The 26,620-nt window shown below is 36.5% G+C and overlaps 1 protein-coding gene across 3 annotated transcripts in view; it reads right to left on the reverse strand.

Moving 5' to 3' along the window:
* The window catches only part of SBF2 (SET binding factor 2), a 469,274-nt gene that overhangs the window by 70,190 nt on the left and 372,464 nt on the right, over positions 1-26,620 (reverse strand). For 2 of the 3 annotated variants that reach the window (XM_060105533.1, XM_060105531.1), the window contains 3 exons: positions 4,868-5,038; positions 2,276-2,538; positions 471-643 (listed from right to left, as the gene is read on the reverse strand). In XM_060105533.1, the coding sequence (XP_059961516.1) occupies positions 471-643; positions 2,276-2,538; positions 4,868-5,038 (607 nt within the window). The remainder of the gene's footprint in view (positions 1-470; positions 644-2,275; positions 2,539-4,867; positions 5,039-26,620) is intronic. The other variant, XM_060105532.1, reaches the window with a different exon arrangement.

Raw genomic sequence — 26,620 nt, forward strand, 5'->3', positions numbered from 1 at the left:
ACCTTGAAAACATTATGCTCAATGAAATAAACCAGACACAAAAGGACAAGTATTATATGATTTCACTTATATGCAGTATCTAGAATAGGCAAATTCATAGAGATAGAAAGTAGACTAGAGGTAACCAGGGGCTAGAGGGTGGAGAATGGGGAGCTGTTGCTTAATGGGTACAGTGTCTGTTTGGGGTGATGAAAAAGTTTTGGTAATAGACAGTTGGTGACAGTTGTACAACATTGTGAATATAATTAATGCCACTGAATTTTACACTTAAAAAAGTTTAAAATGGCAAATTTTATGAAATATTTTACTATAATTTAAAACTATTGAAAAAAACTAATCGAAACAAAAATAAATAGCAGGCTAAACTACATGGAAGCCAAGTATTATGCTGGAGAAAACAGACCCATAAGAATAATTCTTATTCAGTTATCTCTAATATTCTGGTTCTCTAATATCTGCAAAGCGATTACCTGGTATCATGCAATGCAGGCTCTTGATGTGATCCTGAGTAACTCCACTCTCTGTGCAAACTTTGTCAATAAATCGGGTAATGAAACGCACAACAGAATTGGCAATGTCATTATTCTCTGAATCTTCAAACCCACTTTCTGTATCATAGCTCTCAGCTACACTTCCTGCAATACTAAGAAAGTCAAGGAAAGAAATCATGGTCAGTAAAACAAATGACTACTATATCACAGTGATCTTCCATAGCAATTTAAACTTGCTCAAAGGGATGTATACTCAAGTAGAAACCTCACTTAACTCCATGGCTTCTCTATAAGTGATAGTGGTGAAACATGATGTTCTGTTTGCCTACATTTGGAAGCTATTGTCAGACATTGTTCTTTGGATCCAGATTTGTTTTTGTAAGGAATACCTTCTGTCATTTTTCTAAGAGGAACTCACGAACCACAGAAAATAAAACAAAAAGAGACATTAAATTTTATCTGATACTTGAACCTTCTAAAAAAACTCGTCCTTCCAAATTAATTGCCACATGGAACCAGACAAAGTAATATGGCTATCTTTGACCTTTGGCAACTGGGGGACATGTCCCTGGTAGGCAAAGTAAAAGAACCTTTTTCAGCAAGTAGTGTATTTTTCCAAATGGAAGAACAAAATTGTCCTATGAACCCTTCTCTTGCCAATATTTTTCTTTCTGTCAGTGAATCACAACCATTTTGGTCACTTTGAAACCATCATTTGTCTGTAGGTGATACAAATCATGCAAAAGAAGGGAATAAATTTGAAATGGAGCAGAATGTGAAAGTGTGATACCTGCCCGTGTTGCTTTTTTTTTTTTTTTTAATTCAGTAAATACTCCTGCCTCCTATGACTTCTTTTAGACTGCTAGTCATGGAAAAGACTCACTGCCAATTCTAAACTACTCACTTCTCTTTCTTCCAAATCCAACCACATTAGCTGAATCAGTGTTAGAAGTAAAGCAAAGCAGTGAATTTGGCCATCACACCATCCCAAAGCATTAACGAACTTAGGTGCCTTAGCCACGCACTATGTAAATCAGATTGTAGAAAATGTCATGAAAGAAAAAAAAGGTATGAGCAAGTGATGGATGTGCTACTTAAGACAGGGAAGTCAGGAAGGCCTCTCTGGGTGGGTGACATTAGAGCAGAGAACTAAATGAAGTGAGGGAGTGATTCTTATGACTATTTCAGGAAGAGTATTCCAGATTGCAGGAGCAAGAAGTACAAAGGCCCTGAGGCAGTATCATGCCTCGAATGTTGAACAGGGATACCAGTTTCGTTGATAGAAGAGTGATAGGAAATAAGGTCTGAGCAATAGCCAGGGGCCAGGTCCTGTTAGGCCTTATGGTTTTATTCTCAGTGGTATGGGAAGTAGTAGGGTTAAGAGCAAGGAATGGTTGAGGACATGATTATAGGCAAATGCAATGGATAAACTGAGGAAAAGGAGGGCCAAGAAACAAATAATCACTTTGACAAGAAGGAGTTCATTAGTAGTTTTCCAGAGTGCTTTCTGTAAATTGCTGTGGTGGAAAGTAACTGAAGGGCTGGATCAGTAGTGGTTGAGACATTTGAAAAATCAGAGGTCATAAAAGAGAAGAGAGTATGGGAGGTGATTAACAATAGTTGGATGTAGTGAAAGTCTTTTAATAGAGAAAAGCTGAGCAAGTCTGAAGATGTGGAAAATGGTTAATTTTTGAAATATGTATAGCAGTATTTACCCGAAATACTTTATATTCTGTGCTAAGCCAAGAAGAATAGGAGGGTCTCTGTGTGTCCACATTTGGTACCTGTTTGTAACAATGCTGTTGCTCCCACTTTCCCAGTCTCCTGGTGCTGACGTTCTTAGGAGCTTGTTTTTACTTGTATCTAGTGGAACTAGCAGATTGACCATGAGGTTTGCAAAGTGAATGGCCTGACTGAAGACAGTGCTTTCCTCACGTTGCACCAGCTCCTGCTGAGCTGATTTGCTCAGAGTAGGCCAAAGGCGTAGCTGCTCGGCTGCCAGGTCCATTGCTGTCTTCTCCTGATATTGGTCATCAGGCAGTTTACCCTAAAAACCAAAGCAAAAATATCCAAATCTGGGACTTCCCTGGTGGTGCAGTGGTTGAGAGTCTGCCTGCCAATGCAGGGGACATGGGTTCAATCCCTGGTCTGGGAGGATCCCACATGTTGCGGAGCAACTGAGCCTGTGCACCACAACTACTGAGCCCGCATGCTGCAACTACTGAAGCCCGTGCTCCCTAGAGCCTGTGTTCCACAACTACTGAAGCCCTTGCACCTAGAGCCCGTGCTCCACAACAAAAGAAGCCACTGCAAATGAGAAGCCTGTGCGCTGCAACGGAGAGTGGCCTCCACTCGCCGCAACTAGAGAAAGCCCATCTGCAGCAATGAAGACCCAACGTAGCCAAAACTTTAAAAAAATAATAAAATTAAAGAAAATCCAAATCTATCACTTCACATGAGCTTCAAAAGTCATGGAAGATGTTTTAATAATTCATCTATCTAATACCTATATCAGTAAAAATGAAAATATGTAAACAAAATATAACAACATGAAACGTCTTTTTTTCTGAGCTCCAACAGGCCTTGAATGGAGCCACATGACAAACACAAGGAAGCAGCAGCAAAACAAAGATGTACACACTTCTCATTGCTAACATTTCACTGCATTTATTTATCTCTATGGCTCTATCCCCTTCAAGTTGCCAGTTATAACAAATCGTTGACCTGAAGTACCTATTAATGCTCAGGTCAAATGTGCCAGTAGCATTTTCTAATACTCTGCTGCTTCTTTTCTTCTGCTCCTTGGAGAAGAAGATAGAATGACCAAAGTCACAAAAAAATAGAGCTAGGTTTCTTTGTAAATATGGGAATCAAACATTATCACCACATGGGTATATAGGTGTCCATGGGATTTTTAGGAGGGGTTTCCTATAGGCTGAAGAGTTAAACAGCAGTAACCCACATCTGCACAGCACTTTACAGCTTATGAAGAGCTGGTATATCTATAGTCTCACGCATACCTAAACTGGGGCTCAGAGACAGACTTTTATAGAATAAAGGACACAGAAGCAGTGACATGTATTTGATCTATGAATGTTTTTGAGATATACCAATGTTAGCACCACATCTTCTTTAAAAATTATCAAAAGCACCCCACCAGGCCAATATTTCTAGAATATGACTTCGAGCTAATACGCTTTGGATCTGCTACGAGTTACCCCTTTTCCAAGTACATCTGGTGTTTTGAAAGAAAAATCAGAGTTTTAAGTTAAGAAAAAACAATTAAAGCTAACTGTAAAACAATAATTTGAAATATCAGATTGATGTCATATAGTGCTATTTGTTATTAAAGTTTCTGTTCTTATCATACTCAATAATAGATCAATAATATATTTAAAATTACTTGACGTCATAGAAATATGTGACTACTAGGTAGTTTCAGTTTAGCTATCGAGGTTCATTTATCTCACATAATGTAAGGCAAATTTAAAATGGAGGAAAGGATCAGCAGCAATGTATTAGCCCAGCATGTAGGATTAAAAATTACTCTTCAATTATACTTCAATAAAAAAATAAATTAAAAAAACTTTAAAAAAATTACTCTTAAAGTGAATCAATACTGATAATCAGCCCTTAGTGCTGCTTTAAGTTCAATTAATGAGGACAGTAATTTCTAACAGTTATTATTTAGTATGTACCAGGAGCTCTTCAATGTCCTTTACTTGTATTAGACATTAAAATCTTACAATAATCTTATCTATTGATTTTTACCAATGTAGAAATAAGGCACAGAAAGGTAAAGTGAATTGCCTAAGACCAGACAGGTGGTGTATGACATTTCAAAATTTCAGAAAAATTTAAACTGCTCTTTCAAATTAAAACCAATTTTCTTTATTTTAAACTATTTTCTTGATAGTTTCCTTAAATTTATTTCATGGTGATAAAAATATATGGAAACATATAGAATACTCCTAAAACAAGACCTAGACTTATTGCTGGCATACTTTTGAGCATTTATTTTCGAGTCAACTGACTTTAGTTTGACATCCTTCAAGAAGTTAATTGCATAAAGACATCTGCCTAGGTATTTTAGGTTTATTCTTTCTGTTCAACTTCCTATAATTGTTTCCAGGGAATTCTTATTTATTAAAATACAATAAAACAAATCTAGTGCTACAGAACTGTAGTAAGAAGTTATTATGGAAAAAAATGTCAGAAATCAACAGGAGAAAGATGCTCACCAGAGGGCTTCCTAAAGTAAACCCCAAATACACTGGTAGGAAGTGGCTAAATTTCCTTTGGCCCTGGGAATACCTGAGTAAGCTTTCCTTGAAGCCAGGACCACAGCCCCACTCAAGTACCTTTCTTTATCTTACCTTTTGCTTCAGATGTGGGGCATGATTGTCTTCCTTGGCTGAGAGATACAGGGATCGAACCTGTTCCTGCACCGCATTGTAAAAGGTTGTCTCCCAAAATTGCTGATTCGTCCAAATGGGGTGGTCCTGTACACAGGTGTAAGCAAACTGGCTGACTCCAGGGGCCAGTTTCTGTGAGAACACACAATATACATCACCATGGGGCTGACAGAGTCATGACAGTTCAGAAGGTTACAGGGGCCACAGATAATCATGAATGTGATACAAGGATTTATCTAAACAATATCTTATGGCAGTACAAGCTTAGCAATCAGCAACTTACATATTTTTAACTGGCAACTTTGGGCTTGCTATCAAATCCTTCAGGGTCTCTGTCACTTTACTTATTAAAATGGATATTTTAGCAACAGCTAAAAATCAAAGGAATTATATAAATTAGAGAATATATGAAAAGTACCTAAACACTGTACTGTGCACACAGCAAGCACTGTAGAGTTGGTAGCTCTTATTACAATTAGGACATATAATAAAATTCATGACAACCTAAATATAAAACTCCAGATAATTCAAAATTTCTTCTACTTGGTAGTAGAGTACATTTTGGTGGGGTTAGGGGGACACTAATTGAAATGCGAGTGAGCCTACAGCTTCGCCTTGCACACAGAATGAGGGCATATCATGAATTTGGGACCCAAGAGGAATTGCACCCTCCCTCCTGCTCACTCCAGCCATTTACCTCCCTACCGAGGCTGCTGTCTGGCTCACATAATCCATAGATGACTGTCCCGGGCTTCTGGGGCATTTTCTGGTAACCAAGTCTGGGCGTGGGAAGGTAATCTCAAACCAAACCTTCCTTTCCAGAACTTGCTGCTGGGCTTCTAAGTCAGAGTAAACCCTACTCTGTGATTAACAACAGAGGGAAAGAAAACTAACTCTGCAGTCACTTGAGGCTCTTCATAAATATTTATGCATCTCATTTATTCTAAAAATCTTGTAAGATGCACATTATTATTGCCAATTTAAAGAAGAGAAAACAGAAATTCAAGGTTTAAGTCATTGCCCAAAGCCGTATAGCAATTACATAAGTGGTGGAACTACGTTTCAAGCCCAAAGTTAGTTTGTTTCCAAAGTCCCTGCTCTTTTTACTATAGCAAATTATCTTGCAAAGAAACTGAAAGCAAATCATAAATAAATTAAATACTGTTTAGCACAATTGTTTCTTTTCCTTCACTTTAGGATTTTGTTTCCCAAAGTAATATTCTGCCTTGAAACCTCTGATATGATTTTAATTAATGCTGTGTTTTAAATTTTATAGACAACTTACAATTGCCAAACTTCAGTAAATGATTTGAGTCACCTTTCCATAGCTGTTTCTTTCACCTCAAAAAGTTAAAGATGTTTCAAAAAATTTTAAATCCATTATTTCTCAGCAAATACCTGATAATACTTTCAACAGACAGATAATTTTTGTTCCGTTTTATTCTTTAGAATTGAGTTAATTTGTATTCTATCAGTAGAGCTAAAGTTTTATTTTGAAGTAATTTAGTAAGCGAATTCTCTTCTAAAATGTTCGACACTGAAGATCACTATTAAGGTTATATACATAACAGTTATGTAGCAAAAAGTTGGTTCATTTCTTAGGGATGCATAACAAATGTATAAGATTCCTGGTAAAAATTATATGCTCAGTACATGCTAATTAATTTCCTTCTTGGTTCAGAACAGACTAAACCTACAACTGGAATAGGCACCATGTATACTATGAAATGTAGTACTTATATAGTTGGAAGTGGGGTGGCTGTGATTTTGCCTAGTAGAGTCTGTGTACTTCTGCATCCCATATGTAAGTCCCTTTCAAGATAGGCCTATGCACTGCTGTTGGGATGATCGTCCGTAACTCTTTTAAGGGCTATAAGCTGGAACTGACCATGAAGCACGTATCAGGAGATCCCCAAGGGGAAGCTGTGCAAAGACTGCTCATTTAAGACATAGCTACTCTCTACCTATGGGAATCAAGGACAAAATGTGTGTGGTTCTGTGAGCCACAGATACTGTGAGTCACATACTCCTTCTATACTCTGCTTGAGGACACCTGAGATGTGGGTTGAACTGTTTTCTTTTTTGCCCCAACCACTCTAAGAAATAACAATGACCTCAGTGGCAGTGCATAGGCCTATTGTGAAAGAGATTTTAAAGGCATAAAATTTAAACAAGGTAAAAGCATAATTCTCAGCTGCCTTTCCCTTGAGTATAGTCAGAGGCAGCACCATTTCTTACAAACACAATGTAACAACAGATTCTAAAATTTTGGAGTTCTGAAATTATATTAATATAGATGAGCTCAGAAAAACTGAGCTCTTAACAAATTCTTATCAGTTTCTCACATGTAGTCCTTTTAGGATCATCAACAAAACAGAAAGTTATAATTAATTATAAATCTCTTATTATAACTTGACAGAGCGCTGTAGGAATCTGAGAGTCTAATGAAGCCCTGCCTTCCTCTTTCAGCAGTTTTCTCGCTGATGCTGCGTATTCACTTTCCTTGGCACATACCAGTCATTATCTACCTGTTTATTCACAAACTACACGTGAATATGTAAAAACTTCCCTAAATCTTTTGAACAAAAGTGGACTGAATGTGTTCCAAAGCAGAAAAATGGTGTAACAGTGACAGTGGCCCAAAGGGTCAGAACCCACAGCTTGTTTACTAGGTGAGAACGACAGCAAGGTGAAGGGATTATAGGATAAGCACTTTTTGGTGGCAAGTCAGTCACAAATGGTGATGGCATCTGATACATTCATAAGAAATCATTAATTCCCCAATACTTTAAATATTATTATTTTTCCAAATATGAAATGTACTTCCTTTCTTTGTGGTTTCCTGCTGTGTCTTCTCAAGTTCAAGCAAGGGGCACTGAGTTCCTTGCTGTTCAGATGGGCAGATCCACTGCACTGGTGGGTAGGTGTGTTCTTAGGGCCAGCAGAGGGCAGTAGCACCTTATTCTGCCTAGATTCCATCCATATAAGGCTTTTTTAAAAATAAGAATTGCAAAAATGGAGCCATGCATTCTGACTGGGCTAGAAAGTTGGGTGGAAGGTGAATACTGCATGCCCTCACTGTACATTTGAGAGACCCCATAAAGAAAATGGATTTGCCCAAGGTCACACAGCAAGATGGGTAGAAGAAAAGGGAACAGAGGTAAGGTTTTCCATTATTCTATGTCATTTCTGTAAGATACAAAAACTAAGATATTTCACAAAACAAAACTATAATTATCTAGAGAAAGATGCAATGATACTGCTTAGGGGTTCAGATTCATTATGTTCTATGATAGTGTTAATAGTAGTTTTAGTAAACAAAGAAAATAAGCACCTGTAGATAAAACTATCTCATGATTCTGATCACTTTTTTGGTTTGAAAAAAAAGACTTTCCCAAGATGGTTTCTCGAATTGGCCCATATGCCAGCTTTATGACCTTTTATTTTGTACAGAGATGAGACTCAATCCACAATGAAGGTTTGAGGGTGGTGGTAATACTGTTGTCAAATGGCATCTTTTTTCCTCTTCAATTTTGGCAATAATATTTACTTTACATTTCATAATAATTCTTATGATTTTTATCCTAAATAAACAAGTGATATTTTGCCATGCAATTTTATGAGATGTTTAAGAATGTGTTGACTTCCTTCCTTATCTAGAAAAAATAGCTCTGAAAGTACTAGATTAAGCAATGCCATTCATTTTCCACAAAGCATTCAAAGGAAACCCAGCATGGGACAAGATATGGAGAATAAACTTCACGGGGCTCATTAACCAGCAGGCCAGATTCAAATCCAAATAAATGGATACAAGTCATCTCAGAGACAGTTGGTCAAGGGAAGGTTAAGATATCAGTATGAGAGGCCTATCTAAGGACTGTCTGGCTAGATACGTTCGCTCTCTAGGCCCAAGGCTTCAATTAGGGAGTTCAGAGGGAAGCCAGATTTCAGGAGAAAAAGTTCCTGGGAGGAGTGATTCCATAAATATGTAATGTTCTTAAAAAGAATAATTAGAATACAAAGATTCACTGTTTAAATTGCTGGGTATTTCCTATCCAGTTCTGGACACTGGAATACAAGTGTACCCTACTGCACAGTTCAGGGATGGTGCCAGCCAGCCCTTTTGTGATTCTACACTGGCCTGTGGAGTCCACATATTAAGTCACTTTAAGAATTAACATGGACATATATATACACTACCAAATGTAAAACAGATAGCTAGTGGGAAGCAGCCGCATAGCACAGGGAGATCAGCTCTGTGCTTTGTGATCACCTAGAGGGGTGGGAAAGGGAGGGTGGGAGGGAGGGAGACGCAAGAGGGAAGAGATATGGGAACATATGTATATGTATAACTGATTCACTTTGTTATAAAGCAGAAACTAACACACAATTGTAAAGCAATTATACTCCAATAAAGATGTTGAAAAAAAAAGAATTAACTTCTGATTATTTTCTGATGAACTTTGGTGAAATGCTTAGCCTTGAGAGACAAACAGAAGGAAGACAGGAATGGGAAAAACGTGTATTCAAAACCTATATTTATCAACTCTTAACCACATCTTAAACATATTTGCTTTGTGCATTTTTTTAAAACAAAGGACATACAACATTATAGATCTGGTTGAAGCCTACTGTGTACCTCTGTTGATCCTATTTCTCTCTTATCCTAGAGGCAACAATGATCCTGAATTAGGTATTTTTCATTCCCATTTATGTTTTTATACCTGTTTATATCCATAAAGAATACACAGGATTATATTGCATTTTATTCCTTATTAATGCTTTTCAAAGTATACATCTTATATTTCATTGATTTATGTAATATTTAATTAAACTATATAATTAATTGGGACAAAACACCTGGCTCTTTGTAAACAAACAACTCAGAAGGGACAGAAAGAGAGTGGCCTACAACAATGAATACTGTGTTCATTAGTCAGTGGGGTTTACAGAAAGGTGAGTAATCAAATTAGTTAAACGGAGGTAATGTGAGAATCTACCACAGTTTTTCCTGTTCAACTACCTGATACTGAAGAGTGCAAGTAACCTCAAATGCGTAATGGTCTAAACCTCTCCTGGGCTGCTTAGAAGATCCAGGCACAAAATTTCTACACAAGAAGTATATTCTTAGACAAGCATTGCCCAGTATTCATTTGATGTGCCAGTGTCAGTAGCTGGAATGACAGGTATCCTTCTAATGATTCTCTGTATGAAGCTGCTTAGTAAATATTGAGAGAAGAGAGGATGAATCAATTTCTTTCCTTCATGGTCCAGAATTTAGTAGAAATCAAATACTAGCTTGTTGTCAAGTCCTTTGCCTGGGTCTCGTATTCCTAAAAACACAAAACAGGATCTAAATCCCTGCCCCTTTTTGGTATGTTTTTAAACTTTATATAAAAGGTACCATATTGTGTTTTATTCTGCCACTTGGCTTTTCATGTATTATGTTGCTAGACTTATTAAGGTAATAATAATAATAATTATTATTATTGTTATTGTAACTAACTTGTACTGATCTCTCATTATATATATTTGTCAACTTACTTAGTATTTATAGCAATCTTATGATCCACTGAGGTAAGTACTATTGTTACCTTTGTTTTAAATGGGAAGAAACTGAGGCACAGAGAAGTTAAGTAATTTGTCCAAGAGAATATTGCCAGGAAATGGTGGAACCAGAGCTGGGATTCAAACCCAGGTAGTTTAGCTAAGAATTTAATTTCTTAATCACAACTTAACTATTGTGTGAAATTCCACTGTATGAATATATAGCATTCCCTTGTTCCTGTTAATGGATATTTGTATTGTTTCTACCTTTTAGCTATTATAAACAATGGTTCATGTCAACTGTCAACTTTGATTATTAGTTTCAGTATGATTTAATAGTTCCTGGAACTACTTGAGAGGAGCCTAAGAAATATTCCCATTGTTATCTGTACCAATAAACATTTTTGGGTTATTGTACATTGGTTATTTTTCTAATGAGAAATTATTTCACACAGACTTTTTACAAATCTACTATTTGAAAAAATTAACAATAATTCTTTAATATAAAATATTTAGTCAGTGTTTAAATTTTTAATTTATCTTATAAATGTTAAAAAGTTTTTCTTTGTTTTTTTCCTTGTTTTTTATTTTTATTTTATTTTTTTACAATCAGTTTGTTTGACTCAGGAAGGGCCCAAATAAGGTCCATATATTACATTAGTTTATATATCTCTGAGGTTGGTTTTAATCTACAGATTTCTCTACCACCTGTCTGTCTGCCTCTCTTTTTTTCCCACCACTTGCAATCTATTTTTTGAAGAAACTGGATTATTTGTCCAACAGAACTTCCATCCATCTGGTGGCTGCTGACTGCATCCCAATGGTCTCGTGTGACATATTCTTTTGTCCTCTGCATTTCCTGCAAATTGGTAGTTGGATCTAGAAGCGTGATCAGATTCAGGCTTGATTGTTTGGCAAGAATATTTCATGGAGATACTATTGTAAGAGGCAAATCTGGTTGTCCTTTTTTCTGTAATATTAAAGGCCACTGATGGTCAATGCCTCGATTCATTAATCATTAGGAGCAATAAAATACTGATATTTTCATTCCACCATTACTCCCTCACTTATTAGCTAGAATATTTCTATAAAGAAAAACTTCCCCTCATCAACTGTTTGGAGACCCAAACATATAGTGTATATTAGAAAGCAGGATAAAAACATGATTTTATCCCTTCATTTATCAGTTTTAAAAACAATGACTCGGGGACTTCCCTGGTGGTGCAGTGGTTAAGAATACACCTGCCATTGCAGGGGACACGGGTTCGAGCCATGGTCTGGGAAGATCTCACATGCCGCAGAGCAACTAAGCCCGTGTGCCACAACTCCTGAGCCTGTGTTCTAGAGTCCATGAGTCATAACTACTGAGCCCACATGCTACAACTACTGAAGCCCGTGCACTCTAGGGCCCGCATGCCACAACTACTGAGCCCATGTGCTGCAACTACTGAAGCCTGTGCACCTAGAGCCCGTGCTCTGCAACAAGAGAAGCCACCGCAATGAGAAGCCCATGCACTGCAATGAAGAGTAGCCCCCGCTCACCACAACTAGAGAAAGCCCATGCACAGCAACAAAGACCCAATGCAGCCAAAAATAAATTTAAAAAATTAAAAAAAAACACCAAAAATAAAAAAATGACTTGTTTTTCCAGCATCTATTACAGATGAACAATTACTTTTTCTTTTTTAAATTCATATTTTTACAAACTCGCAGATTTTTAAACATATTTGATTTAACTATTCTTAAACCTGTTTAGAAACAAGCCAAAAAAAATCTATCCATAAGTGTTTACTGGAAGCTGTGGACTGATGAACCTAATGATGTTGTTTATAACAGCACTGTGAACCGGGGGGATAAAGTACCTGATTGGGAGAATATAATCAGCAAAAAGACTAGCAGATACATAACAAGGTATTTTCTCTGAGGTGTAACTGCAAAAGGAGCAATAGAATAAAGGCATCAGTGAGTCCTGGCACAGGAAATGGAGGAATTTGGTGAGTCATAGTTCTTACTAGGTGTACTTGCAAATGGCCCCAAAGCTCAACAAAAATGTTTATTATAGCATTATCTTTAATAGCTATACCCTCTCCAAAGTTAGCAATTTTAATGTCTAACTATAGAGATGAAAGGTTAGACAAATGATGGTACATTATTAACACAAAAGAATATTATGCTACCATTAAAGTGGTTAATATGATACTGTGCTTATGAATGAAGTGCTTATGCTATATTTCAGAAAAACAAGTCAATTATGCTATGATTATGTCTGTAAGTACACAAAGACTGGGAGGAAAAAGACAAAATGAAAATGAATTAAAGGTAAGGGAATTTTGAACAATTTATTTTCCTTCTTCAAAAATAATTTTAAGAGATTTTTAAATTAAATGTGGCAGATCGAATATTCTTTTGCTCCCTGAACTCCACTGAAATGACAGCAAAAGAAAAAAAATTTTTTAATATACAAGAACAAAGAGAATGAGAAAACAGACACCAGATAAATGATGTTAATAAAATTTTAGATGTCATAAAATGGATTTATAAGCAGTAACAAATGTTGAAGATCAGATAAAGCTGAAATCCCCTACTACATAGAGAAGGAAAGCCCTTTTCACACTTTAAAAGAGTAAATTTTATAGTATATGAATTATATCTCAATTTAAAAGATGGAAACAACCCAAATGTGTATCAACTGATGAATAAAATGTAGTATATATGTACAATGTAATACGTGCCAGTAAAAAAATATGAGGTACTGATACACGCTATACCATAGATGAACCTTGAAAACATTATGCTAAGTAAAAGAAGCCAGTTATGAAAGATTACATATTGCATGGCTTCATTCATGTGAAACGTCCAGAACAGGCAAACACATAGAGATAGGAAGTAGATTTGTTGTGGCCTAAGGCTCGGGGGATGAGGGGAAATGGGTAGTGACAGCTAATGGGTATGGTGTTTCTTTCTGTAGTAATAAAAATGTTTGAAAATTGCTTATGGTGAAAGGGAATACACTAAAAACCACTGAAATGTATACTCTGAATGGGTGCATTATTATGGCATGTGAATTATATCTCAATAAAACTTTTTAAAAAGGTTGCTATGTATACTTTATTTTATCACTTAAAAAAAAAAGGTTGCTGACAGGAGAAACTGGGCAAGTACACATGGAAACTATCTGTCTTAGCAACTTCTGGTAAATGTCAAAATGCTCTGAAAGTTTACTTTAAAAAAAAGATGGAAGAATATATAGTATACTGACACTAGTCAAAAGGAAGCTGGCGTGGCTATGTTAATAGAAGATGATTTCAAAGCAAAGAATATTACCACCAGATAAAGAAGGTCATTTCATAATGGTAAAGGGTCAATTAATCAAGAAGACATAAAACCCCAGAGTGTTTATGTACAAACAAGAGAGCTTCAAAATACATGAATGAAATCTGATAGAAATGCAAGGAGAAATACACAATTATAGTTGGAGATTTCAATATCTCTAAGTAATTAATGGAAATGTAATCAGAAAATCAGCAAGGATATAATATACTTGAATATAATAGACTTGAATAACACTATCAACTAACTTAACCTGATAGACATTAATAGCACAACAGCAAAAAACCCACGCTTTTCAAGTGCATAAAAAAATTTACCAAGAAAACATGCTCTCTGGGCAATAAATCTTAATATATTTAAAAGGATTCAAATAATACAAAGTATATTCTCTGACCAAAACGGAATTAAATTAGAAATCAATAGCAGAAAGGTATCTAGAAAAATCTTCAAATATTTGGAAACTAAATAACTCATGGATCAAAGGGGAAATAAAAAAGGAAATTAGAAAATACTTTGTACTAAATGAAAATGAAAATGAAAACACAACATATCAGAATTTGTGAGATGCCACAAATCTTTGCCGCAATACTTTGGGGGAGATTTATAGCAATAAATGCCTGTATTGGAAAAGAATGGTCTCAAATCAATGACCTTAGCTTATACTTAGAGAGATTAGAAAAAGAAAAGCAAATTAAAGTCAAAACAGGCAGAAGAAGGCAATTAATATAGATTAAAGCAGTAATCAATGAAACAGAAAACAGAAAATCAATAAAGAAAACCAATGAAACAAAAAGCTGGTTCTTTGGGAAGATTAATAAAATTGATAAATCTCTAGTCAGACTGCTTAGAAAAAGAAAAAAGATAAAATTACCAGTATCAAGAATGAGAAGTAACATTATTAGAAATTCTACAGATATTAAAGGGATCATAAATACTATGAATAACTTTGTTATTGACAATATTGACACATTAGATGAAATGGACTAATTCCTTGAGAGATATTTATACAAACTACCAAACCTCAAACAAAAGAAAACAGATAACCTGAATAGGCCCATATCTATTACAGAAATTGAAATTTTAGTAAAAAATCTTCCCACAAAGAAAACTCTCAACACATGGTTCCACTAGGAATTCTACCAAACTTTTAAGAAAGAACTAATACCCCTTTAGCACAAACTCTTCCAAATAATCTAAGAGAAGGGAATAATTCCCAACTCATTCTATGAGGTCAGTGTCACACAAATAACAAAACCAGAAGACATTACAAAAATAAACCAATATGTGTAAATCAACTATATTTTGATAAAAATTTTATACAAGATTTTCTTTTCTTTTTTAAAAAAATAAATTTATTTATTTTTGGCTGCATTGGGTCTTCATTGCCGTGCGTGGGCTTTCTCTAGTTGCAGCGAGCAGGGGCTACTCTTCATTGTGGTGCGTGGGCTTCTCATTACAGTGGCTTCTCTTGTTGCAAAGCATGGGCTCTAGGCAGGCAGGCTTCAGTAGTTGTGGCACACGGGCTCAGTAGTTGTGGCTCACGGGCTCTAGAGTGCAGGCTCAGCAGCTGTGGCTCAGGGGCTTAGCTGCTCCATGGCATGTGGGATCTTCCCGGATCATGGATCGAACCCATGTCCCCTGCACTGGCAGGCGGATTCTTAACCACTGAGCCACCAGGGAAGTCCCTTGATAAAAATTTTTAAAAAGCCCAATAGGCTTCATGAACACAGATGTGAAAATTCTACACAAAATTTTAGCAAATCAAATATAGCACACAGTAAAAGAATAATACATGACCCTTGAACAACACAAGTTTGAACTGCACTTACACATGGATTTTTTTCATTAAATATGTACTACATTACTACATAATCTGTGGTTGACTGAATTCAAGGATGTGGTACCTTGAATACAGAGGGCCAACTGTAGGGTTATATATGGATTTTCGACTGTAAGGAGGATCAGTACCCCTAAGTCCCACATTGTTAAAGGGTCAACTGTACTTTATGACCAAGTGAGGTTTATGCTAGGAACTCAGAGTAAGTTTAATATTTGAAATCAATCAGTGTAATTCACCATAACAAACTGAGATAGAAAAACCATATGACTATTAAATGCAGAAAAAACATATGATGAAATGCCTGATAAAAACTCTTAGCATTTAGAAATAAAAGAGAATTTCCTCAATCTGATAAAGGCATCTTATGAAAAACCTACAGCTATACATCATACTTAATGGTGAAAGACTGGATGCTTTTCCCCTAAGATCAGGAAGAGTACAGGCTCAACGTTGTACTGCATGTTCTAGCCACTGAAATAAGGCAAGAATAACAAATAAAAGGCATCCAGATTAGAAAGGAAGAAATAAAACTGTCTTTATTGTAGATAACATCATTGTCTTTGCAGAAAATCTGCTAGAATCTACAAAAAAGCTACTTGTTGAATGAGTTAAACAAGGTTGCAGGATACTTGATCAATATACAAAAGTAAATTGTACAGCTGACCCTTGAACATGGGTTTGAATTGTGCGGTTCTATTTACATGTGGATTTATTCACTAAATATGTACTACAGTACTACATGATCTGTAGGTGGTTGAATCCGTGAACAGAGAACCATGGATACACAAGGTGGACTGTAAAGTTTTATGTGGATTTTTGACTGCATAAAAGATTGGTGCCCCTAAGCCTCCCATGTTGTTCAAGGGTCAACTGTATTTCTATGTACTAGCAATGAAAACTGAAACTACAAAATCAAAACCATTTATAATAGCATAAAAAAGGAAATACTTCAGGTGTTAAAATATTTTAACACCTAAAATATTTTAGGGGTTAAATAAACCTGACAAAATATGTTAAAACCTGGACACTGAAAACTACAAAAGCTGAGAGACCTAAATAAATAATAAAGACCTAAATAAATGGAGAGATTGATCTCATTCATCAATTGGAAGATTCAATAGTGTTGAAATGTTAGTTCCTCTAAATTTATCTAAAGATTCAATGTAATCCCAATCCAAATCCCAGAAGGCTTTTTCCTTTATAGAAATGGAAAAACATTCTAAAATTCATAAATTCAAAGGTCCTAGAATAGCCAAAACAACTCTGAAAAAGAAGAACAAAATTGGAGGAGAAACACTATTTGATTTTTAAGCTTTTATTATAAAGCTATGATATTCAAGACTGATGTTAAGGTAAATATATAGATCAAAGGAACAAAATATACAGAAACAGACCCCCCATATATATAGAAAAGTGATTTTTGACAAAGGTGTAAGGCAATTAAGTAGAGAAAGGATAATTTTTGCAACAAATGGTGTCAGAGCAATTGAATCTTTGATCATATCTAGTACCATATAAAAATATTAACTCAAAAGGAATCATAGACTTAAATGTAAAACCTAATACTCTAAGGCTTCTAGGAATCATTGCAAATCATAAATTTGCTAAGGAGTTATATCCAGAATATGTAAAGAATTCTCAAAATTCAACAGTAAGAAAACAAACAATTCAGTTTTAAAAGATGGGCAAAATATCTGAATAGACACTTTACCAAATATGATACACAGAAAGCAAATTAGCACATGAAAAGACTCTCAACATTATCAGTCATTAGGGAAATGAGAATAAAAATCACAATGAAATATCACTACATATCTATAGAATGGCTAAAATTAAAAGCAATGACATTAGTGTGTGAGGAACTGGAACTCTCATTCACTACTGAAAGGAATATAAAATGGTAGCACTTTGGAAAAAAACTTCGGCCATTTCTTAAAAAGTTAAACATACACCTACCATATGATCCAGCCACTCTGTTCTTAGGTATTTACCCAAGAAAAAATGAAATGTATGTCCGTACAAAGATCTGTGTACAACACAGTAGCTTTATTTGTAATGGATAAAATCTGGAAACAACAAATGTTCACCAAAAGGTTAACTGCGGGATTTTTTTTTTTACAATGGAATACTACTCAGCAATAAAAGGGAATAAACTGCAGCAACATAGATGAATCTCAAAATAATTATGCTGAAGAAATCAGACAAAAAAGATCATATACTGTATAACTACATTTATATATAACCACAGAATATGCTAACTACATGCAAATTCTGTAGTGACAGAAATTAGATCAGTAGTTTCCTGGCGAAGGGGGTGAAGGTTAGATGAGATGAAGAGATTATAATGAAACATGAGGAAACTTTTGGGGGTAATGAGTATGTTCACTATATTGATTGTGGTGATGGTTCCATGCGGGAATGTGTATGTGTATGTATATATACACACATGTATATATATACATCTATATGTCAAAACTTATCAAATCAAATTGTACAGTTTGGGGCTTCCCTGGTGGCGCAGTGGTTGAGAGTCCGCCTGCCAATGCAGGGGACACAGGTTCGTGCCCTGGTCCGGGAAGATCCCACATGCTGCAGAGCGGCTGGGCCCGTGAGCCATGGCCACTGAGCCTGCGCGTCCGGAGCCCGTGCTCTGCAACGGGAGAGGCCACAACAGTGAGAGGCCCGTGTACCACACACACACAAAAAAAATTGTACAGTTTAACTATGTAAGTTTATGTGTCAGTTATACCTTAATAAAGCTACTAAGGGCTTCCCTGGTGGTGCAGTGCTTAAGAATCTGCCTGCCAATGCAGGGGACACGGGTTCAAGCCCTGGTCTGGGAAGATCCCACATGACACGGAGCAACTAAGCCCGTGCGCCACAACTAGTGAGCCTGTGCTCTAGAGCCCGCGTGCCACAACTACTGAAGCCCGTGTGACTAGAGCCCATGCTCGGCAACAAGAGAAGCCACCACAATGAGAAGCCCGCGCACCGCAACCAAGAGTATCCCCTGCTCGCCACAACTAGAGAAAGCCCGCATGCAGCAACGAAGACCCAACACAGCCAAAAATAAATAAATAAAATAAATAAATTTATTTTTTAAAAAAACTACTAAAAAAACTTAGTAAATGTACCCATAAGTTTGTATGTAAATTTTACCTCAAAAGAAGAAAATGCAAACTCTAATTACAATTCTCGCTACAAAACGACATGTGTGTTGAAGTGCTGGAATTATATGTTGACTATAATTTGCTTTAAAACACATCAAAAATAAGATGGATTGATGGATGGATACATATGTATAAAGAAAAGATAGAAAAAATGTTAATACTAGACTCTAGACGGTAGGTTTATGGATGTCTACTGTAAATTAAAAATTTTTTTCTCTGTTTGAAAAATTTCATAATAAAATATTGAAAAAAAATAGAGTATTAGTCTAGGCATTAGTATCCGACTAGTAGGAGTTCGAGAAAGAAAAATAGGAAAAACAGATTATTAAATAAATGAATAAATAAATAAATCGAAGGGCATGGATTTTCAAATTCAAAGAGCCATCTCATGTCTGGCAAACAGAATGAAAAAAGAACCACATTAAAGTATATCATTAGGGACACTTAATCCTTAAAGGAGAATCCTATAAAGGAGCACAAGGAAAAAAGTGGGTAACACAAAGGATTAGAAATCACTATGGCATCAGACTTTTTGTCAGGTGGGGTGGTACTTGTGTGGAATGGAAGGAGGGAGGGAATTTATAAGTAAGAATATGTAGAGGTGGTATGGTGGTGAAAGTAGGAGATCTAAATTTTCATATTCCAAGTAAACTGATAACATCTAACATTGTAAAATTAAGAAATAGCAGTAAAAGCATGTTAGAAACACTAAGCCAAATACCAAAAGAAACATCTGAACAACTGAACATGATTGTCTCTGGAAAGCAGATCTTGGAAGTAAGGCAGGGACCTTTGTTTTTTGTTATAAACCATGTAATCTTTATATTTCTGACTTATATACATATATTACTTTGAAAGGTCTTAAATTAGAAAACACTTTAAAATGCAATTATTATATGTGGAATTAAGTTAAATAGAAAATAAATTTTTTATTTTTATTTTATTTTATTAAAAATTTTTTTTTTAATTTTAATTTTTATTTTTGACTGCATTGGGTCTTCATTGCTGAGCATGGGCTTCCTCTAGTTGCGGCGGGCGGGGGCTACTCTTCGTTGTGGTGCGTGGGCTTCTCATTGCGGTGGCTTCTCTTGTTGCGGAGCATGGGCTCTAGGCGCGTGGGCTTCAATAGTTGTGGCGTGAGGGCTCAGTAGTTGTGGCTCACAGGCTCTAGATCGCAGGCTCAGTAGTTGTGGTGCATGGGCTTAGTTGCTCTGCGGCATGTGGGATCTTCCCGGACCAGGGCTTGAACCCGTGTCCCCTGCATTGGCAGGCGAATTCTTAACCACTGCGCCACCAGGGAAGCCCCAGTAGAAAATAATTTTTATTAGTTGCTTCTCAGAGAACATTCTTTTGAAACCTGTTTTTACAAATATGTAAATTGAGACACGGAAAAGAAATATGTTTAGACTAAGTTAGTGGATGGGTCAACTTCTATTATAATGACCTAGAAGCAAGTATTAAAGTTCTTTCATTATCTTAGAATTTTGTTCTTACAAAATATGTGGGCCCTTGAGTGGTCTGGAAATAAAGCTCTATTGTGTCATGCAGAGTTTTTACTCTCTAGCAACCATAGGTATAGTATTTATCCCTAGTACTTGAGAGATTTCAGAAAAATGACAAATTCAAACTCCAAACCTTGCAGGGCATGTTTTAGGCTCAGCTAAGATTCGGCAGGTTATTGAAATTTTGCCTACAGAATCTCTGTTCCTAGGTAAGAACTGTATTTCAAATAATAAACCCAAAGTTCTAAAAAACACTGAAATAAAAAGTTTGGCCAATTGTGCTTATTTTACTGTATTTATCAAGGCAGGAAAGTAGTCCAAAATAAGATTTTCAACTATGTGGTTTGAAATGAAATGTTTAAGGTTTTTTTTTTGGCCATGCCACATGGCTTGTCGGATCTTAGTTCCCCAACCAGGGATTGAACATGGGCCCTTGGCAGTGAAAGCATGGAGTCCTAACCACTGGACCTCCAGGGAATTCCCCGAAATGTTTACAGTTTTAATCCTAGGTTAATTAGAAAAAAATTAATCAGGATATTGTAAAGTTTTGCTGGATATTAAAATTTTGTGATTTGGCCTCAATCTATTATGCAATCTCTGTCTTAAGGATACATTTCTTTTTATTAAAAATTAATTAATTAATTAATTAATTAATTTTAAATTTTTGGCTGCGTTGGGTCTTCGTTGCTGCGTGCGGGCTTTCTCTGGTTGTGGTGAGCGGGGGCTACTCTTCGTTGCGGTGCACGGGTTTCTCATTGCAGTGGCTTCTCTTGTTGCAGAGCATGGGCTCTAGGCACACGGGCTTCAGTAGTTGTGGCACGCAGGATTCAGTAGTTGTGGCTCGCAGGCTCTAGAGCGCAGGCTCAGTAGTTGTGGTGCACGGGCTTAGTTGCTCCACGGCATGTGGGATCTTCCCAGACCAGGGCTCGAACCTGTGTCCCCTGCATTGGCAGGCGGATTCTTAACTACTGTGCCACCAGGGAAGCCCAAGGATACATTTCTATAAAGATACCCATTAACTGAAATCTAATTTACAAGAGGCCATTCCCTTGACTTATACTGCTCAGAGTAGATGATCTATACTGTTTCTTTGTCTTTGTTCATTAGTATGTACAAAATTCCTCCTGGAGCACAGAGGAATTTGATCTAAGCAAATTGATCTAGAGTGAGAGAACTGACATTTGGAACAATGCAACGGTTTGACAAGTGAGGGTGGAAGAGGCACTGACAACCACTGGTTCCAATGCCCAAGCCCTACTGTCTTGGCAGATTCCAGAGATGGAGTGACAAAGGCAAAGATGCTATACATTTACCGAAAACAGCACATGTTCTAAAGTAACTCATTCCTCTGCTGATGGAATTGAATATTGTTCCTAGATAAAAATTATAGATTAGCTACTCTAAAAATAGCTTTGGTGATACTAATGATTCTTGGATTTCACTTTATCAGAGATGAAAGGAAAACCACCTTTCTAGGGCTTGGAGAGTCTTTTCAGTGACCTGAAGTAATCACTAAAAAGCAATTTTTACACTGTGCTACACAGGTCTAAAAAGATTTGTATTAGTGTCGTATATAAATATGATGACATTGGATTTGGCAATGATTTCTTAGATATGACATTAAAGGTGCAGGTAACAAAAGAAAAAAGACAAGTTGGACTTCATGAAATTAAAAATTTTGTGCATCAAGACACAATCCACAGAGCAAAAAGGCAACCCACACAATGGGAGAAAATATTTGCAAATCATATATCTGATAAGGGATTAATATCCAAAATATATATAGAACGTCTAAAACTCAACAACAACAACAGAACAACTTGATTAAAAATGGGTAAAGGACTGAAATAGACATTTCTCCAAAGAAGATATACAAATGGCCAATATGCACATGGAAAGATGCTTAACATAACTAATTATTAGGGAAATGCAAATCAAAACTACGATGAGATACCACCTTACACCCACTAGAATGGCTACTCAAAAAAAAAAAATCAGAAAATAACACGTGTTGGTGAGGATGTGGAGAAAAGGGAACCATTGTACACTGTTGGTGGGAATGTAAAATGGTATAGCTGCTGTGGGAAACAGTATGATTAATTCCTTAAAAAATTAAAAATAGAATTACCATATGATCCAGCAATTCTACTTCAAAAGAACTGAAAGCAGAGCCTTAAAAAGATATCTGGGCTTCCCTGGTGGCGCAGTGGTTGAGAGTCTGCCTGCCAATGCAGGGGACATGGGTTCAAGCCCTGGTTTGGGAAGATCCCACATGCTGCGGAGCAACTAGGCCCATGAGCCACAACTACTGAGCCTGCGCGTCTGGAGCCTGCGCTCCGCAACAAGAGAGGCCGCGATAGTGAGAGGCCCACGCACCGCGATGAAGAGTGACCCCCCACTTGCCACAACTAGAGAAAGCCCTCGCATAGAAACGAAGACCCAACACAGCAAAAATAAATAAATAAAAATTAAAAAAAAAATCAAAAAAGAAAAAAATGATATCTGTGCAGGTATGTTCATAGCAGCATTATTATTATTCACAATAGTTAAAATGTCAAAGCAACCCAAGTGTCCTTCGATTGATGAACAGATAAGCAAAACATGGTATATACATACAATTATTCAGTCTTAAAAGGGAAATTCTGCAATATGCTATAACATGGATGAACCCTGAGGACATCATGCTAAGTGAAGTAAGCCAGTCACAGAGAGACAAATACTGTATGGTCCCACTTATATGATGTACTTAGAGTAGTCAAAATCATAAAGACTGAAAATGAAATGGTGGTTACCAGGGGATAGGGGGAGAAGTGAATGGGGAATGATATTGTTTAATAGGTATGGAGTTTCAGTTTTACAAGATGAAAAGAATTATGGGGATGGATGGTGGTGATAGCTGTACAGCAATGTGAATGTATTTTATGTCACTGAACTGTAGACTTAAAAGCAGTGAAGATGGTAAATTTTATGTTATGTGTGTTTTACCACAATAAAAAAAGAAAAAAATGAGCTCACAATCATGAATGGTAGTAGTCATTCACCACAGCCTTGGTAATTCAGAAGGTATATTATGAAAGCAAAACTAAGAAAATTATGGTGTACCGTCTGTGCTAATTTCATGTCAGCTTAGCTCTGCCCCAAGGAGGTGGGAAGATTCGATATGGAAAACACTTAGCATAGTACCTGGCAGTTAATATGTATTTAGTAAATAGTACAACTATGCCAAGGTTGTACTAGGTCATGTGCAACATAGTTGCATTAGGCATAGTTGTACTAGGTCATGTGCAACAGCCGAAAGCCCATGTGGGTAGTCATGGATATCTCTGGAAAATATAAGCGCCTGCCTGGGTAGAGGAACAGTAAGCAGTTTTAGGGATATACAGAGGCAGCCGGGCAGGCCAGACACCTAGAAAGCTGGCAATAGTCATCCAGCTCTAGATGTCCTGCATGTTAACAGTTCACTACTATATTAGTATAAAAAAGACAAAGATGTATCCCCTGGAAAAACACATTTCTTTTCTTATATGATTAAACTTTAGAATTTAAATCCTCTGATTAAATTTGGATAATGTTATCACTATCTTAGAGACTGTTCTGATAACAAAGAATCTAGAGGGAAAACACAATCAGCAAGCTTTGATTTCAAGTGATTTTTAACTTGAGTTTTATTACCAAGTAAATAATCTCAAGAAAAATGAACTTCTTCCTTATACTATTTTCTACTTCTTACTAGATGAAAGCAGAAATCACAGTACTGTTAGATTACAATTTTGAGGTACATCTTCTCCTTCCTTAGTTTCTATCTACTCAACTTTTCTAGACACACACAAAGACACACACACCGTTAAATTATTTTGTTAGAATTATGAAAAGCAAAGTAAGTCCTGAAAGCATCCTTACAAACAACGAAATCAACATCTTGGGGCCTAAATTTATGAATTTTATTGAAATTTTGACTCAAAAACTTAAGAGTCTTGTCAATGACCAAATAAAGACTCAAATTATAGGTTACATCCATAGTACAGTCAATTGCAGGTGAAGTAACTGCAACTGTTTTCTAAGGGTTATATTTTGAAACTGTGGTCTTCAGAGAACAAGTGATGGACAGCTGGTATGAGTCATGAAGCTGATGCCCATGCAAAGTGGAGGCCACAGAGCAGTGAGTACTAGGGCTGGACATTGAAGTGCTTCTGACAGATAGAATATTCTCAGATGAGTCACCTAAGTTCATTACAAAGACAACACCTTTTTGACTTGGATGTGTATCTGATAGAGGCAGACCAACCTATTTTTGAGAAGAAAAACTCAGTATTATAAGTTGACTATATATAGTGGGGGAAAAGGTTATTTCTTGAAAAGAAATATGCCCTTGTTTTTGAGGAAAACAGCTCTTCTTCAATTTCAGTTCTACTGTTCCTTATTTATTTTGGAAAGATTCATTAAAACTGAGCCTCTAGAATGATGAACAAGCTGTTGATCTAGTAGCTGTTTCCCAAGAAGAATTATCTACTGAATCATAAAGATCACGTCAAAGTTACCTAAGTGTTTGCATGGTAAGTCCACAAGTATACCCAAAATTCTAAAAAATAAGTAAATAACAGTATTATCTGGCTAAAAATAATTAAGACAGGTCCAGGCTAAGAATAAAATAGCTGTAAAGCTATACTAAACTCTTCTAGGGGATGGTTTTTAAGCTCCAAGGGATCATTTCCCACTTCTAAGGATTTTAGGAACACCAGAAAATGCACCTCTGCACCCCAATTCCCAGATTTTATGTCCATTTATTAATGTCTAGAATTTTACTATTCATGTTTCTTTCTTATAGTTTAAGGTCTAGTTCCTACTAAAAGGCAAATATCCCTGAAGGTTTGGGGATACCTTTAGCCAGTTGCCTACCAATGAATACGAAAAAGGCTTTGAGATTAAATTTCCTTAGCAGGGTAGAAAAAGCAGTCATTAGGAAACTGGAAGTCTGATGCAGGAGAAAATAAGAGGGCCAATGAAGTTGGAAAAGGGCATGGAACAAGGCTGGGGAAATCATCTGTCTCCCCAGTTTGCCTGGTCAGTTCTCCCTGGGAGGTCCAGTTTGGGTCCTTGGAACATGCAGAGAAATGTTCCTAATTCATGGAGAGGTGGGAGGAGTTCAAGTTCAACACACCTAAGTGACAGTAGGTTTTTATGCCTATCATCAAACACTTGCAGAAGTATGCATATCTGCTGGTGTGAGAGCACAAATGTGAAAGTATACAGGCACACACAAACACATAACATGTGTTAAACTTAAATCACTTACTTTTTTTTTTTAAGTATAGACTCCCTAAGTTAAAAGAAACCTCAGAGATAGTTGAATTTTTTCATTGACACATGGGGATGTTAAGACACACAGAAGTAAAGTGACATAATCAAGGTCACACAGCTAGTTAGAGCAGTACTGAAACCAGGAAATGATGTTTTATAAGATACTAAATAATTTGGCCACATCCTCTCTTTCTGGACTTCCTGAGTACTATTCACTTATGTAGATATCATCCTGCAGATGAAGGAGCTGAATGCTCTGTGTGCTGAACATATTCTTTGCTTTCCCATTGCCATGACATTGGTTAAACTATTTCTGCCACTTGGAATCTGTCCTTCCAATCTCTAATGGTTAAAATCCTATTCATTCTCCAAAGGCCTATTCAAAGGTCTCTTTCAAAATGCCTTTCCTGGTTACTCCCTCTCTATTTCCTATCTGTTAGGACTGTTCGTGCCTCCCTAAACTTCGTATGTTGAAGACCTAACTCCCCAGTGTGGTTGTATTTGAGGGAAGTAACTAAGGTTAAATGAGGTCATAAGCATGGGGCCCTTATCTGATAGGATTAGTGCCCTTATAAGAAGAGATACCAGAGAGCTCTCTCTCTCTCTCTCTCTCTCCTCCCCTCTCTACTCCCCACATATGCATGAGGTAAGGCCCTATGAGGACAGAGCAAGAGGTAGATTCAAGCCAGAGAGTCCTTAACCAGAAATCAAATTGGCTGGAAACTTGATCTTGGATTTCCAGCCTCCAGAACTGTGAGAAAATAAAATCCTGTTGTTTAAACCACCCAGTCTATGGTATTTTATTATGGCAATCTGAGCAGACTAAGACACTATCTTGTATAGAACTTTGTTTATACTTCTCTAACAATTATTTCATTCTATTTACATCTAGGACTATTTTTGTTCAAGAATGTGCTAAAATGCCATCTTAAAACCTCTCTCAGAATTATATAAGATAGAACAACTACTGACAGATTTTAGCTGCCAATGTAGTACAATGTAATAGCAATAAAGAGTATTAGTATTT

This window comes from Mesoplodon densirostris, chromosome 7 (assembly GCF_025265405.1).
Source record: "Mesoplodon densirostris isolate mMesDen1 chromosome 7, mMesDen1 primary haplotype, whole genome shotgun sequence".
NCBI lineage: Eukaryota > Metazoa > Chordata > Mammalia > Artiodactyla > Ziphiidae > Mesoplodon > Mesoplodon densirostris.